This window comes from Anopheles aquasalis, chromosome 2 (assembly GCF_943734665.1).
Source record: "Anopheles aquasalis chromosome 2, idAnoAquaMG_Q_19, whole genome shotgun sequence".
NCBI lineage: Eukaryota > Metazoa > Arthropoda > Insecta > Diptera > Culicidae > Anopheles > Anopheles aquasalis.
In genome coordinates, this window is record NC_064877.1 from 70,485,647 (window position 1) to 70,505,646 (window position 20,000).

Consider the following 20,000-nt stretch of genomic DNA (forward strand, 5'->3'; position numbering starts at 1 on the left):
GAGGCTTGCGTTAAGATCTCGGAACTCGGTGGTAACGCCAGGGTTGCAGGAAGGGGTGGAGTGGACACCCTTGCAACCCTCGCCCTTAACCATTCTCATAAAGTTGGCAAAATTAATGAACTCCTTGATGAGGAGCTGTTCCTTGGCGTGTGGGTGTGCGTGTGTATCCATTACAGTGGCATCACCTGGTGCGCCCGTTCTCTCCCCCCCCCCCCCCCAACTCGGTTGACGGTTTTATGCTCGTGTAGTGAAGTGAAGCCAAGGCCAAAAAGGGAAAACTTTTGCTTCCCGCACTCCCACACACCACACAATGGCCATCAAGGCGACAAGGATGGCAAAAGGGGAACAAGAACGACAGTCTTGGTGTTGGTGGTGGTGGTGGTGGTGTCGGTTGCCATTACTTAATTCAGCTAAGAGCAATCTCCTAACGTCCTTCCCCAACTCCTCCTACACCACCCACCGCCCAACGGAGTAAAACCCGGGGCACGACAATCCTTCACCAGCGCCAGGTCGTTCGTCCTTTGGTTTCGTGTTGCTGCGGTCGACCGTTCAAAAGTCAGTCCGGGAGTTTACGGAGAGGAGCGATGGGGAGGGCGAAGGAGGAACTGGGGTTGGGTCGTAAAAAATCAAGGAACTGACCCTAGGATGGGACAGCGGAGGAGACGGTGGCTGACTAGCGATGGCTTTTATTAGTTTCCAAAAGAAGAAGAAGAAGAAGAAGAAGAAGAAGAAGAAAAAGCAGAAGAAACCGAAGCCAAAGAAACCGAAGAATGAAGAAACCGCAAACTTCCTCGTCGTTCGTTGCCGTGTAGCGGCAGCGGCATGACGTGACGGAAGTGGCCAACTGAGTTGACGATGAGCTACGGTCGGTTCCCGGTGCGACACGCACACTCACAGCCATACTTTGGACAAAAGTGGATTTGACGTCCGGTCCGGGCGCTTGGTGGTTGGTGGCCGCGTTCGTGGAATGTACCCAGGGAACCGGAGAGCTTACCCTAATCTCCAGCCGGTGCAAACAACAATAACAATCGGACACACAAACCGATTGTGGCACGGGTGGAACTCCCCGGAACTTTCCACTTTTCCAATCCACCAGAAAGCCGCCATTTTCCTGTTCCCACCGAAAGGCACCGAAGTGGGCTCCAGTCCAGTGGCCCCTAATTTGTCCATAAACCCGATCATCGTGACGCGCTTTTGGGGCTACCGGAAGCCAAGGAAGGGAGACGGGTTTGTTTGCTCCACGAAATTAAACTTTTAACATCCCTTAGAACGGCGGATGGTGGATAGGAACGCACAAGATCGCGTCCTGCCTTATCTTCTGGTGCCTCACCACCACCACCCGTGCGGATGTGTGCGGAGTGTGGTTGTGTTTGCGGTTAGCCAGGTGGTTTCAACACTTTCGGCGCCGGTAGGCTCGCGAGCAACCGCTGGATGCTGCTGCTGCTGCTCCGGGAATCTGGCGGGGCGCAAGACGACACATGTATGCCTGATCCGTACCAAAAAGGTTCTCAATCGCGCCACTCAGAAGGAAGCAATCAGAGGAAACGAAGACACGAACCAAAGAGCGGGGAATGCGGAGCTGTTCGGGCACATAAATCACACACAACGAATTAATCTTTTGTTGTAATCGTAGCGTTCCGGGTTGCGATTTGTTGTGGGGGAAGGTGACTGTCGCTACACACCCACGCACACAAGCAGAACCACGCGTATGTCGCTTCCAATCTGTCGAATCTGCACGGTATCAACGCGGTGGACCACATCATGGCGAGTGGGCTGTTTTGTGTCAATTTTCTCCGGTTGGTCACGATAGACGGGGAGTGCTGAGAAGCAGACGAAGAGACGCGGCAAACCCGGAATGAAGATGCTCGCCCGCTCGCCTTTTGGGTTAACTTTCACCACCGCCTTCACCCCACAAAGTTTCGCCAAAGAATGTCCTGGCGTACGATGAGCGTACCGAAGAGCCTATTGCCTTGTGATCCTTCTTTCATTTGGCGCTTATTGTGTGTGTTCTGGAGTTTGTCACAATTGGCATGGCATGGCAACACGATGTAACCGAGAAGGGGGGAGGCAACAAAGGGTGTCCAACAACCGACACTGTGACCCCAAAAACAAGCTATGGTGCCGTGCGGGCTTTAATCTTTCGTGCCCAAAACGTGCTGTTCAGGCTGTTACATCGTACCGTTCCGTACCGTGGCATCCTTCTTCTTCACTTCCTACACCACTACCACCATCAGCGTCATCATCATCACCATCGTCGTCGTCAGCAACTTCATCAGTAAGCGCAACCAGCGAAACCGCGAACGCGGTGTGCGGTGCGATGTAACAGAGGCGCTGAGGAGCTGTTTTGGAGCATATCCAAAACGCGTTGGCAAGCGGGGGCCTTGGGTTGGGGGCGGGGGTGGGGGAGAGGGTGAGCAGCACAAGGCGCGGGATCAGTAATGGGTGTTTGGGATAAATAAATTTATCTCAACATTTCCACGAAAACCCAAACACAGCCGTTTACGCCAACTTGCTCGTGGTGGATGTTAAAGTCTCCTCCTGTTCTGTCTGGTTCTATTCTCTCCCTTTCTCTCTCACTCTCTCTCTCTCTCTCTCTTCCTGTGTATGTTTGTGCTTTCATGTTTGTGCACGATGTTGTGAGGTGAGCGTGCGAAGAAAACAATGCGTTAAACACATTTATGTCGCCACATTTAGTGGGAACCACAGCTCGAGCCCAACATTAAGCTGTTGATACACGAATGCAACTTCGCTAAGCTAAGAACTGATTAAACGTGATTTCGTTCGGCCTTTCGGCATCGATTGTTCACTTAAAATATATACCGCAAGTGAGAGACATTTAACAGTTGTTGGCCACACAGTTGTAGATAACAGTTTACTCTTAAACTTATATTAGCATGCGAACCGTCCACGGGTCATTTTATCACATAATTTCAGAGGTGCATGGCTTTATTAAATTTGCTTTTTTCCCACCAAAGACGAAATTATGAAGCTCCGTTGCCGAATCTCCGATGATGGAGGCGCCAGGTAGCCGGTAACATTTCAGGGATTTGGCAGGCGGTTTTATCGGTTCTATAACTATTGCTAGGAGTAGGAGGGATTTACGCTTACTTTTCCGATAAAATATTCTCCTCAAATGGGTATGAAAGTGGATGAAAGGATGAAACTTAAGCGGGATGCACCTAATGATGCATTTGATTAAGAGATTGAACGTCAAAAAAAACGCTTTATTGTTAAATGATTAACCGTCTAAAAACTTAATCACTCGTTCGAGGTCTCTGGTATGCGAATTACCTACAGAAACCCAGTTCTTTATTTGCGTTATACTTAGTGACTGCTGCATGTGTGCAGTTTCGGGGCGAGTCCTTTTTGATTTTATGAAAGTTTCTCCACCGATCTTTTCTCAACATATGAGCACTTATTGCGCCCTCTGCCATGTTTCTGTTGCCCATGTGAGAAGGTTGCCAGTTGCAGATGCACCTACTCGGAACTTGTTTGCGAATACGGACCGCGGAACGTTCCGTCGAAACAATTCGCAATAAAGACGCGGCTTCCTGTCCCGAACCTCCAAAAACTGTGTCACCCCTGTGCAGCAATTCTCAGGGACAAACTTTCCCATTTCCGCGTGGCCACACGGTACGACAATCCGCGACAACAACGGAAAAAGAACCCCGGAGGCAAGGACAAAGTCTACCGTACTACTCGACGACACATGCACCGACATGTGTGTGCGTCACCGAGGAAGAAAGTTGTTCATTGCGCGAGATAGTCGCATGTCTGCTGCGGAACATCGGGGCCACTGGAGTCAAAACTCATTACCAGTTTAGTCGGTCAACGGGATGGAAAGGTTGGACGGAATGTAGCTTCTGGTGGAGTGCCACGTCAGTTCACGGAGTTCTCTGCGCCACCCGTCACCACCCGGTATGATAACTCTATTGCGTAAACAAACGTCTTAAGGTCGCTTCCTCTCCAAGGCCATCATGGTATTCTTCGCCGGAGCTACCAACAGTCCTTCGTATCGTTTTCCTACCAGTGAGCGCCGTCGGTCTCCATGTCCCGACGAGCTAAGCTTCTAAGTGTTAAAGCCAAGCAGTGCCACCGGTTCGCATTCGCTTGTACGGGACCTGTGTTTCCGAGAATTGCGCTAGGACAACCAGCAGAGAATGTCTATACCAGCCTACGCTTTAACTCTCGTTCGCTCGCTCGCTCGCTCGCTGTGTTTTGAGGACCGACGCGTTTCAACAAATACACCGGCAGCACACGCAGCAGCTCCAGCTTACGACTGTTTGGAGTAGTTCGTGGAAACTATCTAGCAATACATCTCGAGACCAAGGTTCCACGTGCGCCAACCAGCAAGCACTCGAGCCGTGACTGCGTCTCACATTATTAGCAAATGTTTCACCAAACGCTCCACTTGGCATTGGCATGGTTCGGTAATCTGATTGAGGAGTTTTGGAGCGGCGCAAAACCGCCGGCCCCTTGGGCGAACTTTAAATAGAAAAGCAATCCAAAAACGATGGACGGATACGAACAAAACACTTGCCCGAATCTTCATTTAAAACATCGTGTGAAGCACAGATCCCCTGGTTTCTTCTCACTCCCCTGGTCCTTTTACGTATGGCAGTAAAGTACGAGGTTAAGATCTAGGCAGCTGGTTAACCTAGAAACCCCATACTCACTCTTTCCCATACGTTTCCTCCCTTATTTCCCCCCGGGGGGGAGGGGGTCACCTAATCTTGTTTTCCCACGCACTTGAGGCTGGGGATTGAATTAACGTGGAGGATGGAGGAGCCCGGTGTTGGAGCGCCACAATCGCGGCCTCAAAACTACGCACCATACCGAGCTGCTCCCACGCGTGGATCCACTTGACTTCAATATTTTATGCCACAACATTAAACAGACGCAACACGACCCCCCCCCCCCCCCCGCCCCGTGTCTATGAAGACGTTCAACGTCGACGATACTCGGCCAGATAATCGGTATCGATTGGTGTGCTGGTGTGTAGCTCTTCTGGTTGTAGAAGAGCCACGCGTGACACAGATTAGGATGCTAACGTTGCTGCTACGTCAACGGTCGCTAACAAAGGAGGTCGCTATTTTCGAGACACTTTGGTCCTCCCGATATGGTCAACGCGTGTGAGACACGCAACCGGCTCATTTCGTTCTTAAAAAGGATGCTGGATATATTTATATCGAGGCAACGGGAGCGGAGTCTACCGATGACTCAAGTGTCCGAGCCGAGATGTCCGAAACCAATGGTGGATCTCTTTTTAGGTGCTTCAACAGAACTGCTTCGGTGACCCTCAAAAAGCATCCCGAAGGTTCCGAAACTATTGCCCCACTCGGCCTCAACACGCCACAAATTTGATTCACCCCCGGGGTGAATGGCCACCGTCGTCGCAGGTGGAAAACTCAATTTCCAACCCACTCCCCTCCTTCCCGTGGACCTAGGAACGGACCGTTCGATCCCTTTTTGTGCGATGTGTGGTCGCTCAAAATAGCTCGATAGTGTGTGCACGGTGGAAGGAAACGGAATTCGAACTCGCCTCAAACTTCCTTTCTTACACTCGCGACCCCTCTCCACGGGTTTTTGGTGTCGTTGACAGGCGACCGAACGGTGGTTTCGGTTAGAAAATTGCTAATTAACTGCTTCCCTTCCCGCCTGGAGTGGCGTGTATGTCGGAGGGCTTCTTGCTTCTTCCGTGACAGGAAGAAGTTCCCTCATTTCTCATTTACCATCTCGTGGCCTGGCAGTGGGGACTGAAGAGGGGTTGGAAATGTGACTTTCGATTTCGCTCCTTTTCCGGCCACTTATCCGGAACCAGAAGGCTCAAAACGGGATCTAACGGAGGACAAAGAGGACGAAATGATTGGGTTTTGTCGAACTTCCGGCATCACTCAGCCGGAGGATCTGGTGGCGTGATTTGGGAATTGTCAATTCTGGGAACTATTTTGAATGATCCAAGTCCGCATGGAACAACTCTTCTATCCTTGAGTTGTTGGGCGAAGTTAAAATTCTGCAAAAAATATATTCCCGATAAAAACACCTAAAAAACTACCACGACCATTCGACCATCCGGCTGGCAGACGCAGATCGACAGAACGGGTGCACCAGGAACCAGCAGGAAACCAATCAACCCCGGGTCCCGGGGCAATCGGTTCAAAGTAAACGCCACATCCGGTCTCTCGTGGCCACATCCTTTGCCGTTAATTTTTATCGCCACCACAGAGCCGCAGGGCTGGAAAAACGGGAACTCTCCACCCTGCCCTCATTTCTGTCCCTTTTCCTCACTATCACCATCATCATCATCATGGTCGGCACAATAGGCTGCCCCGAAATTGATGGTTTATAGTTATGACAGGCAACCGCAGAATAATTAATGTGGACTCCCGCTCCCGGTGGTTAGCGTGAAAGACCGTGAAAAGGGGTGTTTTGCGTGGGGGCTGAGACTGCCCCGTGCTCAGAACTGCACGCTTCCGGTTCCATCCCACCCCCCCCCCCCCCCCAAAAAAAACCTCATCAAACTCTAATGCCACAAACTCATCGCGATGCGGTGCGGGCACAACCATGGTCGTCGTCGTCGTCATCCGACCTGGTGCCGGAAGCGGTGTGGCCAGTCGCTGGTGTCGGTGCCACGTGAACAAAGCAACGCGATCGCTGGTGGCTTGCGCGATCTATCGCATAAAGGATCCACCGACGGGGTATTATGTTGTAAAACGCATCGACGCCAGGGAACGTCCGGAACAACAGCGCCGGGGATGCAGTGCGGCCGCACATCATGCGGCTGTGCGTTTGGCTCTCCCCTCCTCTTCCTCACAGGGGAGATTGCACCTTTTGTCGTTCTTTCATTCGCGTTTGGCTTCGTTTTTTTCCCCTTTGTTGTTGTTGTTGTTGTTGTTGCCTTTCTCCAACCGCCAGATGGCGGAAGGTAGTGACGACCATCACCACCACCACCTCAACCACCACGACGGCGACTTCCGGTCAAAACACAGTCCACCGGGCACGTGATGATGATAAATTATCGCTCACCATCCATCCAATGGATCCAGCCGGCATCGACTTCACGCCGATATACTCCACCGCGGTGCGGTGCGGTGGTTCCCTCACTCGTTCGCTCGCTCGCTCACTGGGTGGCCAGCCAGGCTCCTGGGACTGTGATGTCATTGGCTGTAAAGCTCTGCTTGTCCACTCCCCCCCCCCTGGGAGGAAGTCAATGGTAGACGATGACTCCAGCGCGTTCGCTGCCCCGTACTACCGTCGCTCAAATTTGCCAAACGGGATGAGCTGCCCGCCGTTATTATGCTCCGAATGGTTGCTCGCCCCATCATGGTCTACCTCAGCGCGCGCTGGTGGTGTTGGTGGTGGACTTTTACGAGGCAACAATTAATCACTCTGATTTCGCACTTCACAGCCCATCGTGCCCATCGCCGCGACCGCAACCTGCTATCTCTCTCTCTCTCTCTCTCTCTCTCTCTCTCTCTCTCTCTCTCTCTCTCTCTCTCTCTCTCTGTCGTTGCTGGTCGCTGGGCCATTTCGAAGAACCTTTTTTCAACCGCAAGTCTGAGGTCGTTGTGGCTACGCGGATTCGTGGGAGGATGGCGGTTAAGGATGCACTCGCTAGCGTCATCATGGGCAACCGAGAACCGTCCGTGTTCGTCAGGGCTGGGGGGTATTAATTGAAAACGTAAACTCATTTATCTGTCGGGCTCCACGTTACCGATCATTTTTGGTGGGTGAAGGAAAAAAAAACTACAGAAAAGCTACAGCTTCACTTCCGATCAACGAAAGCGAGACTAGGTATTGTGTCTAGAAACTCGGATTGTCTACTACTAACGCATCTTCATCATTCTTTATCGTGATTTTGCGTGACCGTAGAGTACACGACTTAGAGACTTTCGATTTGTTTTGCGAAAATGAGTTAATTGGGAATAGAATATCTTACTAATAGCCTTCCAATTGATGGTCACTTCCGGTGCGTGACGCGTGGAGATGCTTTTCCTTCCAATTCCATCTGTCAAACAAAAGATAAAGGTTTACTTGGTCGTCTCTTTATCATCAATGCTTGCTTGGCCATTCTGTATGGAAGTTATTAAAAAGATAAAGTATACAAAACGATGCCAATCCCTGGGCAAAAGATTCCTGCGAGCCATCAACACCCGGGCTTGATGAGGTTGACTGACTGTCAGTGTAGCGGATCGCGGACGCACACGGAACCGGGGGGGTTTTGATCGAAAACTGAATAAATCATCAGCATATTGGCATCGTGTGAGTGCATGTGTGCGTGTGTGTTAAAAAATTTAAATTCGATAGTTCACCGGCACAATAACCCACTCGGCATGGGTCCTAGAATTGTCTATCATTATCATTCGACACGCGGACACGATGATTGTGCTGCGAGGGTTCTGGCGTCGCCTGCTCGCTGGCGCTACCAGACCTCTATTGTTTCGCGCTCGCACAATCGAAAGAACTCGAACCAAGAAACGGGCCTCGCCGGGTGGTCGGCCTGCCGGAATGAATGCATTCATTCCGGCGCAAATGGCACGCTCTCGATGGGGCCACCGGAGTGTTTTATTTTTAATTTTATTTTCGCTTGCGTTAATGAATTATTATTGAAATAATACGGTACCGTCGGGCATTGCCAGCAGCAGGAGGGCCAAGCGCATCGACCGAAAGCAATCGAGGAGCGGAGCGCGCGAGAGAGTGGCATGCGGCAAGAGCTGGAAGCTGGAGGAGGATCATTGATCAAAAATTAAAATCTCCGAAATGGTGTTTCGCTTGAGAGATTTTCATTATTTGTTCGGGGCACACCGGGGCACCCCACGACCGCCCACCATCATGATCATGAGCATCGTCATCATCATCATCATCATCATCATCACCATGAGCATCACTGCTGGCCGCCTCCGGCGTATCATCATTCGGTATCGGGAGCGCGAGCGTACGGCACTCTTCGGATACCTTAGGGACTTTTCCGCGGAAAATCATCTCCTGGCGTTCGCGTACTCGTGCCCGCGTGTATGTGTGCGACTGGCTTATCATCGATGAAGCCGCCGCCGCGTTTTCGCGGAAACTGACTTTTCCGAAACATTCGTTAACGGCAGGAATGTACGCGTGTTTGCAATGGGACTGGGGAGGGTGTGCTTAACGACCATATTGATGGTGGTGGGTGAAGTCTCTATCTGCCTGGGCTTTCGATGCTCCACTCGTTTCCGTCCGCCAATCTCTCCGTCACGGCGCGGCGAAACAGAAAAGCCAAGAAATCGGAAGCCAAGCGCGAGCGAGAAAGTTGTTTGTTTAATTTAGCAAAGCTCTTGCCAGCCAGCCTTTATTCTCTTCTAGCTTTACTTTGCCCTTATCTGACTGGAAAATGAACGTATTTTACTTCTACTTCAAACCGACGGAGACGTCCGACGGCGGTGCCGATGTTCTAATGTGTGCAAGTGTGTGTCCGGTCTGTTTGCTGGACGCTGGTTTTCTTAAGTTGATTATGTTGACCAGGGTCCGTGGAAATGGAATCGTGCTGCTGGCTGAGGCGAGAGAGCATCCACGGGCAATCCCTGTCCCGTCCTACGGTGCTGCTTTTTCGCCTTCACCATCGCCTGTTCCGGTACAGTTGGTTGCACTTTCGCCGACAATGCATCTCTCGCTATCCTCTCGCCATCACGGCCGACGGCGCCCAGGTTAGCAGGTGTGCAGCATGAGCATAGATAGTGCATTCCATTGCTTCGTGTTCCTATCCTTCTCTTCCTTTACATCCTCTCGCTCTATTTATTCTTCTTCGTCTTCTGGTGCTTTTGTTAACTTTTATTACGGTCGGCGAAATTATTGAGAAGTGGCCACGGACACTGGTGGTACGCGCAGGTACGAGACCGCACTTTGTACGAGATGCAAAACGCGCACACCGCGTACCACTTTCAAGGCAATAAATGTAGATTGCAATGTTCGCTTCCCTAACTACCTCGCCACCACCCCCAACACCTCCACCACAAGCGTTGGAGCGACGATAGAACCGCTTGCGAACATCGTTCCAGGAAGCAACGTCCTGTGCGCCTCATTCTTCGCAATAAGAGCCGGAATTGCGGCAGGCCCCACGTGTGGCCACCGGTGCGTCCCCGGGAAATGCTTCAATGAAATTTTACTTTTTATTATTGTAAAAGTGTAGCACTCGTAAAGGAGGGGTGGAGGAGAAAAACAAAAATTATAATCGCAACTCGGCGGTCGCCACCTCAGCGTGGTGTTCGTCCGTACCAGAGCACTTCAGCCAGCTGTTCAGCCAGCGGACACAACAGAAGAAGAAGTCCTGGCCAAATCACGACCGTATCCCGGCAGCGATCCAGTGCTGGCGAGACTGTGGCCAGCTTGGGTACGTGCTCACGGTCCGGTCGCGTCGTCGATGTCGATGGTGTGCAGTTGATAATGCGTTGTGTGCAACGCGGTCGCGGTTTGTGAACGAACCCCCGGGACCCCGGATGCTGTGTACACACATGGCAACACATGGCATTCGGTAGCGGGTGCGCGCACTGTCAACACGATGCCGATTCGCTGAAGAGCAACTGGATAGCGTTGCTGTTCCAAGCGGACAAACCCCTGTTCGCGACCATGCCATGCTTCGTTCTGTGGGGGCGTTGAGCGAGAAATGAAAATGAAACGCAACGCAACGCGAGTAACTCCAAAACAAACAACAACGAACTCGAGCTGCCGGCACAATGCGGGGTGAGAACAGCGAATAAGGGATCTGTCCTTCCCTAACCGCACAAACAGACTCACACTCGCATACGGAACGGACAGTGGGAAGAGAAGACTCGTGGATACAGAACGGAAAAGCTCCAAGTTGGATCGTTCGTTGGATCCTCCTGGCCGATAAGGAGGAGCATTGGCGAGAACTCATCTTTGGAAGGGTAGAGAAAGAGGAAACGAGTGGAAAAGAAAGGGGGTTCATGAGAGTGGGGGACTCATCGTGCAGGAATTAAGCCAGCAAACAACGCACGCCGACAGGCCCGATGAAAACAATGACCAAAAATTATCCTCACGACCCTCGAACTCCGCGTGCGGTTGAAAAGGGATGTGCGGCGATGCAACATAAATCTTTGGGCCTCCGGACCGAACAAGCGCGGCTTTACTCCTTTCACCGCGAGCAGACCGTGGCACGAGACACGATGCCGAAATGGTGGTGAAATTAAAAAGTGTCACCGGCGTGTCGTCGGAGTCGGTCCTCGACGGTTGTCCGAACCGGAGGGCGCTGTTGGGTTGCGTTGACTCAGCAATACCACTCCCGTCACCACCCACCCATTCATCACACTGCCCACCATGGGGAGGGGGGAAGGGAGGTCTCGGATCCGCAGATTGAAGTGGCAATGTTTTCGGTTTTTCGGGTAACATCGCGCCGGGCCATCCGGGTTCGATGCAGCGAACTTGCTGGAGGGAGATAGCAACAGTGGAGTCCAATCTCGTGAAGCGGAAGTGTGAAGCAAAAGAGGGTGGAAAGAGATTTAATTATTGGAAAGAAGATCGAAAAAGGTAGAGAGAGAGAGAGGGCAGAGAGAGAGAGAGATAGAGAGAGAGAGAAATGAGCAAAGTACATTTTAGGTATCATTCTTCTTTGTAGAAAATAAAAGACAATAAACTATGGAAAACAGAAAGACAACTTGCGCCATGAAGTTATTCTAGACAGAAGAAGGAAGAAATTCAACCTGAATCTAGTTTGGAATTGGTTCGGAGACCGCGAATGGGATAGAAATATCAATTTGTGTGGTTAAATACTTCTCAGCGGAAGCTGGAAACGAATCGAGAGCTTCTTTTTAGTTGAAAGCCAGTTGCCTTTTTTTGTGAAAGGAATATAGTATTTTTCCCTAAAAAGTTCCAACAGTTTTAATGCTATCCGCAAAAATGCGAGAAGCGCTGAATTTTCATGGAAGGTTCTCCATTCAGAAATAAAAACCTTTAGAAAGAATAGAGCCCGCTTCGATTCCCTCTTAAATAGATGGTTGAATGCAATGTAAATCATCATTCAGATTGGAATTACCGATCGTTTTAAAGAGGAAACAAGAATGAACTACAATGTCTTTACGATCAGCCAGCATTAAAGCTCGTAAATGGCAAAGAAAAGAAACGAAATAACTCTCGCTTGCAAATCAAAAAGCCAAATTCACACCAGGGGTGACAATTCCTAACGCTGCAGTTTGTTTATCCGCACGTTCATCCCTCTTTATCGATCGGACGTACACATTTTGTGTCACAAACTGCATCAAAAATCCTCCTCTCTGCCAAATATGAAATTACTTGCTACAATGTGCGAAATCGGCGAATGTATATTACAGCCAGAGGGGTGCTTTCGTGCCTTCTACTTCTCCTGAAATGCAGAAAAATGTCCATGCGCCACATATCGCACGTCAGCCAGGTGTCGATATCACAATGGGCACAATGCAAATACCTTTTTGTTCCATTCCGGGCACCATATTTTACATCAAAATCAGCATCATGCACCCATTTCCACGAAGAGCGACGGGGTTTATTCTAATTTCCAAAAACGCCCATACACACAATTTCCAATCAGAGGAAAATGGACGAACCATCCGGATAACTCTTCCAACACAACCAAAGGCCGCTCGGCAAGACTATGGGTCGGAAAAGGGGAAGCGCAGGTGTGATGGGAAACTATCAAGCATTCCGACAGCCCCGGGTCGGTCGGACCTGGCCAACCGACGCTGCGTTGATGACGTCGTTGGCACCGACATGATGATGCGTTGCTGCTCGTCCACGTTGCAGGAATGCCGGCCTCGCAAAACAACGCATCCCCAATCCAGGGGCCACCGAACCCCCTGGGAGCCGAGATTCGTGATCGAACACCCCCACCCCCCCCCCCCCCCCCCCCCAAAACCTCCCTCGGGAGTGCTGGTTTTGATGCGTATGGTATGACTATGGAAATTAGATTACTGTCAGCGCCCAAAACTCTGCTTTATCTGTTCCATTTGCTCGCGACGCCACCGCCGCCGCCGTCGCAGCCGAATCCCTCCAAGCGATCGAACGCTTGGTCATCACGAATCGGCACCGGTTGGCCATTTCGTGCGCATCGATGGAACGCGTGATTGCTGTTTTCGAGATCATCAAATATCTCATTGGGACGGTTTTGCAGCGGTTCTCTGTGGTGCCATCGTCATCGGATCGCCCGTTCGTCCATTCGTTCGGTTTTTGTTCGATTCCTCCCCCCGTGGTGGCCTGGTGACTGGTGGCAGCGGAATCGCGAACAGCGAGACCGCGAGAGAAGCCGCTTTTTGTTGGTTAAATCACCGCGAACAAGCGGCCGAAAAATGGGTTTGCAACTGCGGCTGTCTTGCGTTTCTGGTCGTCTGGCTATGATTTGTTTGTGCCAGCAGCCGCCTGCCAGGATAGCACCGGCAGGTGGAACCACCACCTCACCCTCCCATTCACACACAGCGTGCACCGGAAACCGAGAGGATCGCAATCGCGAAAAGGAAATGATTTTTGCGGATAAACCACCCGCTCCCGCCCACTGTGCTGTGCCGCCGCTCTGTATCTGGTGGGCGGAAGGGGGGGAAAAGGGAAAGCAGTAAGGGGTAGGCCACAACCCCTTCACACCATTCACGTTCCACCCTTTTTTATTTTCGTGGCGCCGTTTTCTCGCTCACCGCTACTGCGATTGGTGCATGATTGACAAATATGAGGTCCCTCCGTGCATCGTGAAAAAGCTGCACCCAAGCGGGAGAGTTTGCCCGCCAGAGTCCAGGAAACGGTGTAGATGTGTGCGTGCTGGTGTGTGTTTTGAATGTCCTCTTTGTTAGTCAAATTTCTCCGTGGGCGACCCAGGGGATCGGGACCCCACGATTTGCATGTGTGAACTCAAACTCCTGGGGCGAGCGCTGCTCATGTTGTGTGCTTTCAATTTTATGTTCCTTCCTTCCCGGTTCACCGGTGACCGTACCGTAGATTAAGCTGTGATCCGCGTTCGTTTACATTGATTGATTGAGTGAGTTGCCATACGGTGCGGGGTGCGACGGATTAAACCATTCCAGTAATTTGTGCTGAATAGAGCATTGCATTGTTACCCTTTAATTGTTGTTCCTTTAACAAGGTTGTCCTCGAGTTCATTAATAGTTTACTCTCTCTCTCTCTCTCTCTCTCTCTCTCTCTCTCTCTATTTCTCTTTCCCTCCCTCTCTCCTCGACCGAAGTGTTTAACGTTGATGGCGTGGAAGGACGGAACATCGAGCTGCAGTGCCCAATCACGGTGCCACTTTCGCAGGTTTACATGGTCCTGTGGTTCAAGGATAATGCAGGCATTCCGCTGTATAGGTACGCTTGGGGTCCTTGGCCACCCACATTCAATCTAAACTCATTTTACGCCGCATTCTTCTCTTTCCTTTGCTGCTGCTGCTGCTGCTGCTGTTGCAAACAAAACGTCGATCGATCGATCGATCGGTCAATGGCGGCTGCGGTATTTCGTTAAAACCACGGTTCAACGGCTCGTCCAGCGTCGATGTACGTGACAAAGTATCGCGCCAGCCGGCACACTGGTCAGCGCCGGAAGTGTTTGGCTCACGTGCCAAATTCAATATTGATAAATCGCCAGCCTCGTTGCTGATAAAGGTAAGTCGAGTGCCCCGGCGTCATAACGGTTTTCCTCCCCTTTTTTCCACGCAAACTAAAGAGAGAGAAGGAGAGAAAGAGAGAATGACGCTTGGTGCACCGAGTACCAGATTAATCCGGATGGCCATCATAGAACTCTTGACTTACAAAATGTCGTTCCAGCGCCTCACAGAAAACTCCACAATCATTCGTCGATGCGTGGACTTGGTTTGTGTTCGAAAGTGACGTCAAAGACCCCGCCGGGTAACGGTGGCTATTTCCAATTTTGTTCTTTCTAACCTCCTGGTGCCGGAATGCATGCTTGACTCAATCAAGTGGCATCGCATGCAGTTAATACCAGGTGCCAGGCAGTGCGCCATCGCCACAAACGGATTACAGTGCACCCTTTTTAAGTGACTCATCACACGCCTTGTGTGAGCTTTACAGTGAACTGGACTGAACGTTTAATGTTGTTCCGAACCGTTCCCCACAAGAACCAATAATTTCCTCCAGATTGCCACCAACACCAGGTCGTGGTGGTTCGCGATTCGATACGATGCGTGACACGCACGAGTCAGCCAACCCATACACACCGATCAGGTGCACGTCAACTCAAGCAGTAGTTGTTAAATTAATGAACCCCCCCGGCCAACCCCCACCCCTCTCAGTTTTTGGACGTACAGCGCAACAATGGCGCTAAAGCCAAATTCATTACGGCTACAAATGGATATTGAAATTTTATGTCACACAAGGTCCCAGTGCCCCGGCTACCGGCGCTACTCTTAACATGTCTGCACCCTCACACTCCCCTCCCTTAACCACTGCCTTCATGTCCGCACATGTATGCACGTGTGTGTCCGTGGTGTAAAATCAATGTTTAACCAAAGAAAATCGTGTTTGCGGTTGTAAGCCATCTGCCTGGCCGGGCTCCGGTCCGGTTAGTTGCGAAAGGCCGCGCCACCACGCTCACCGTCGAACCTTCGAGGCAGTTCGCGCATTTCAAGCACTGGGAAAGTTGAAAAAAAATCCCAAAGAAACGTGGAAAAGCTTCCAAATACAGCGAATCGCACCATTTCCACACCAACACAGACATCTCCCACTCTCTCTCTCTCTCGCTCGGTCGTACGTGCGTAATTATGCCCGGAATTCGATGGCGCACACTGATGATGGCCATGTTTTTTTCTCGCCCGGTTTTCCATTTTACTTCGTTTTTTCCCGTTTTTGTTGCCCGGTTGCCGGTATATTCCGCTAGTGCCAGTTTAATGCCACACTTACGCCACATCACTGCGGTTCTGCTACCGCTGCTACTGCTGTTGCCGGGGGCGGCTGTGGCCAGTGGGCATCAACCGGGAACGGTGGGAGAGGTGGTGCTTGGTTTTCGTTGAAGAATTTCCGCTAGTACCAACGCTGGAGTTTTTCTGCTTAATTTAATTAAAAATGTGGCGATTGGCATTATTATCAGCTGCCACACAACTCGACTACGGTGCGGATGCTGCTACTGCTGCTACTGCTGCTCTCGGTCTCTCTTTCTCTGCCAATTTCACGAGTTCATTAGCGATTGCCGGTCGCCCGATCGGTGTTGGTATTTTTATTTTGTATCTCTCTACAGCAATGAATTCCCCGTTACATTGCCATTGCCACTCAACACCAGCCACCCATGTGGGCTCTGTATTCAGCTTTCGGAAATCATTTCCGAGCATCCGACATTTTACAAATGTTTCATTTATGTTCCTCTGTCGCCTACAATCTTTACGCTCGTCTGTTACTCGGAATTCTACGTATTTTTTTAATTTTTTGTTTTGTACTTCCTTCTCCAAATTGCAGAACCTCAAGCGACACGACCAGGGCATCTACCGGTGTCGGATCGATTTTCGCACCATCCAAACGCAAACATATCGCTACAACCTCTCCGTGATCGGTAAGTCATCGTTGCGGTTGGCGGTAGACGGTTAAACACTTCATCATCCACTCCGGTTGCACTCCCGGTGACAATCCGGCCATACATAGACCACGCCAGTGCCAGTGCACCGTGTGACTCGATGAGTCGTAAGACAATCATGCCGCCGCTAGCCGTGGCCACCATAATGGAGGTGATGCAGTGCAATGTTGCCGTCCCCATTAGCGCGCTCGCGTCACGTGCTGCTGCACGTGATGGAGACGCACTCTCACGAACCTCAACAGATGCGCTTTTGATGATAGTGATGATGATGATGATGATGATGGCGCGAACGAACGAACTGGTGCTAATCAGGCACCAGTGCTGGATGCGCTTTCATCCTGCCATTATGGTGAAGATGCTTGCAATACTCTTGACGCAGAAGTGCTCAGTGGCCCCCACCAAAAGGCCCCGAAGGCTGAGCCTGTGATCTGGTTCCCGTGCAGCGTGAACAGCCCGCCTTCCACCTGCATATCTTATGCGAGCGGCAAAGCCATGGAAGCATAATTCCACGAGAGAAAGCATTTAGGCGAAAAAGTCCAGAAGGCGCAGTCCATAGTTTGGATCTTTAAAATGAATTTCCGGTACCGGTGACGGTTCCGGAGATGTTTGATCTTTCATTCTCTTTTGTCTGTGCACGTGTGAGGGCAGCGTAATGTTTGCACAGGTGCACGACGCACGCCAAACAAACCGTACCAACCGGCATGGAGGCATGGATTGGTCACTTGCTAGCACACCGACAGCACACCGGTGATGATGGGAGATTAAGACACTCTACTTAAAACGGTGCAAAACCTTCATTAACTATTTACAGTGCTGCCGGAGCAACCGGTGGTTCTGGATCGCTGGGGACGCCACATCAACGGAACGAAGCTCGGACCGAAGGAGGAAGGCGACGACGTGGTAATCACCTGTCGCGTTTCAGGCGGTAAGTTTGTCAGCCCACAACCCTCTTCCCTTCTCGTAGTGGCACCCTTCCCATCGCCATCTATTCATCCTTGGGCCGCTAGCACCCAAAAGCACAGTACGTCGAGTGTGCCGCGGCCTGTCATTTGCTACCGCTACCGGCCAGACCAGCTTCATCACAGGGATCGACAACGTACCTGGACACCGCATGAGGCCGCCTGTGCGAGCGCCCGTGTATGTGTGTCTTCTTCAAATCCATTAACACCCCCCTTCCCGAGCCGCTGCTTCCCCTTTTTCAGTGTAAATACCGGGATCTCGTCCTTGTACTCCGGCCCCGTTCGCCCTGTCCGGCCTTCATTCTTCCTCCCTTCTTCACCGGGGGCTCCCTTGGGGACTCTCGGGGGTTTTCGCTCCCTGGCATCCGTCAAACCTCAATCAGGTTTGCGTTTCACGTCCACGGAGGCACGTGGCCACGACGCCATCGCTGCGCCTCCGGGGGTCCGAGATGGATCCGACTCCGATGTTATCGTCCTTACCTTTGCCTTAATTCCCTCTCCACGGTCGCCGCCATGTCATTTGCCATGTCGCCTCTCTCTCTCCACTCAACTCCACTCAAACCCCTCGTTTTGTCGAAGCAGTTGACGTTGAAAGGGTTGTTGGTGAGGTTGTTACTCCCTTTTTCCTTCGCTCTTCCCCCCGGTCTTTCAATCTTATTCTGTCATCTGGGGAGGAAACGGGATCTTAAAGTGGCTAATGCCATTGCAGCGACGGTGCAACGGGCGTACAGGGCAGGCAGAGTGCGATGCAGAAGCTAATAATCATCCCAAGACTACATCAAATGAGCTCCGTTGAGACACGTTGCACGGCCCTCTTGCACAGCCACGAGTATAATCCCAAGAAGTAGCAAGTAATCCGCCAGTGACGTGCTCCCGGGATAGTTCATGTGAGCAACCAATCCTCTTAGATCTGTCTTCCTTGGAACGGCTCCCTCGTAAGGCAATTGCTTGTTGCTGGTTGCGAGGAAATCGGCTGGCCGTTCATCTTACAGACAGCAATCGTGTAGCTTCCATGGATCGGGGTTAGATGATTAAATCCGGCTCCGTGGAAAACGCCACCACGACAAACCGATGCGAAGAAACAAAACTATAAAAGAAGAAGCCGAGCCTGGTGGATGGCGCGACGATACCACGGAAATGATGGTTAATTTAAAAAGTTCCCGGATATTGGATAAGTTTTTCATCCGCATCCGCGGTGTCACCGCAACGGGCTACTGCACTTTGCTACGGACGGTGCGGTGCGGTGGTTCGGTGGTTTCTCGCGACCCGCGTCCGGAGCCACCTGGACCGCCGCGGATGTGTGCGTTCTGTGTGTCTTTTCCCCGAGCCCGCCGGATCGGATGCCGGTTAGAATCCATCCATCGAACTGTAGCGAGCAAAGGGGCCGTGACCGTGGATGATGAGGATTGACAGTCACCAGTCGCGACGATGCCCAAAGTGCCGACGCTCGGTGCCGATCCGCTCGGTTTCCGGTCGGACGGTCGGTCCGGACTAATGCATTTTTAATCGAACCCCGTCCGGATGTGTTCGTACATAATTGATCCAACACAATTTACACAGCGTGCCCGGGGCGTGCTCACGTTTTCACTCTCATTCTGCTTTTCTCGTTCACTCTCTCTCTCTCTCTCTTTCTCTCTCGCTCTGTGTAATTCGTTCGAAAAGGCTGAGAGCTTCGATTGAAAAAGTTTTCCTTCCTTACAAGGGAAGGAACATGCGTGTGCCGAGCCCGGGTTTCTACGACATGGCGTTCAGTTTCAGGAAGTTTACTCACTCGGTTGAAACTACTCGGAATCGAAGGAGAAGCTTTGGGAACGCTATAGAGTTTCGTATAAAACGCACGGTCTATCAAGCGATGGGAGATTTGTTTAGTTTTGTATATTTCGATAACTTTAATGGCTTCATTTGGGTTGTTGCCTAATGAGAACATTACAGTGCACGGCTGCCGATGCTGTTAGACTTACTGGTTGAAAAAAGCATCGCACTTGATTGTTATCGTGGTACAGTTTTCAAATTTTCGAAAACAGAATTCATAAAATGATACCATATAAAAAGGTCGGTATTTTACCTAGCAATTGAATACTTTAGGTTTCGTTTCTGCTCGACATGCATATATTGGAATTAAAGATTGGTAATATATCTGCAAAGACAGCAGTGTTCGAAAAATTGAATGAAGAAACATTTTTTTAACATTTCCACATTCCCCACATAATGGAATTTGCGAACCCTGCGTTATTCAACCATTTTAAATTGCAATTACAAACCTCTGGAACTCTGAAATTTTACCGGTTACCTGGCGCCTCCATCATCAGTTGGTTTCGAACTACATCATTTCGTCTTTGGAAGGAAAAAGCAAATTTAATAAAGCCATGCACTTCTAAAATTGTGTGGTGAAATGGCTGGCAAACTGGTTGATACTTTCTTCTACGGCTCATACAGTAGAACATTTAATGGCTTCATGCATTCACAGAATCGTTTTCCTACTAACGTCAATCAGTCCGTTAAAATTACCGGATAGACGGAACA

General features: G+C 50.8%; 1 protein-coding gene across 1 annotated transcript in view; it reads left to right on the top strand.

The window, feature by feature from the left end:
• The window catches only part of LOC126581525 (hemicentin-1-like), a 52,356-nt gene that overhangs the window by 16,167 nt on the left and 16,189 nt on the right, over positions 1-20,000 (top strand). The window contains exons 4-8 of the mRNA XM_050245237.1: positions 2,408-2,410; positions 14,186-14,306; positions 14,486-14,600; positions 16,404-16,497; positions 17,330-17,443. Coding sequence (XP_050101194.1) covers positions 2,408-2,410; positions 14,186-14,306; positions 14,486-14,600; positions 16,404-16,497; positions 17,330-17,443 — 447 coding nt within the window. The remainder of the gene's footprint in view (positions 1-2,407; positions 2,411-14,185; positions 14,307-14,485; positions 14,601-16,403; positions 16,498-17,329; positions 17,444-20,000) is intronic.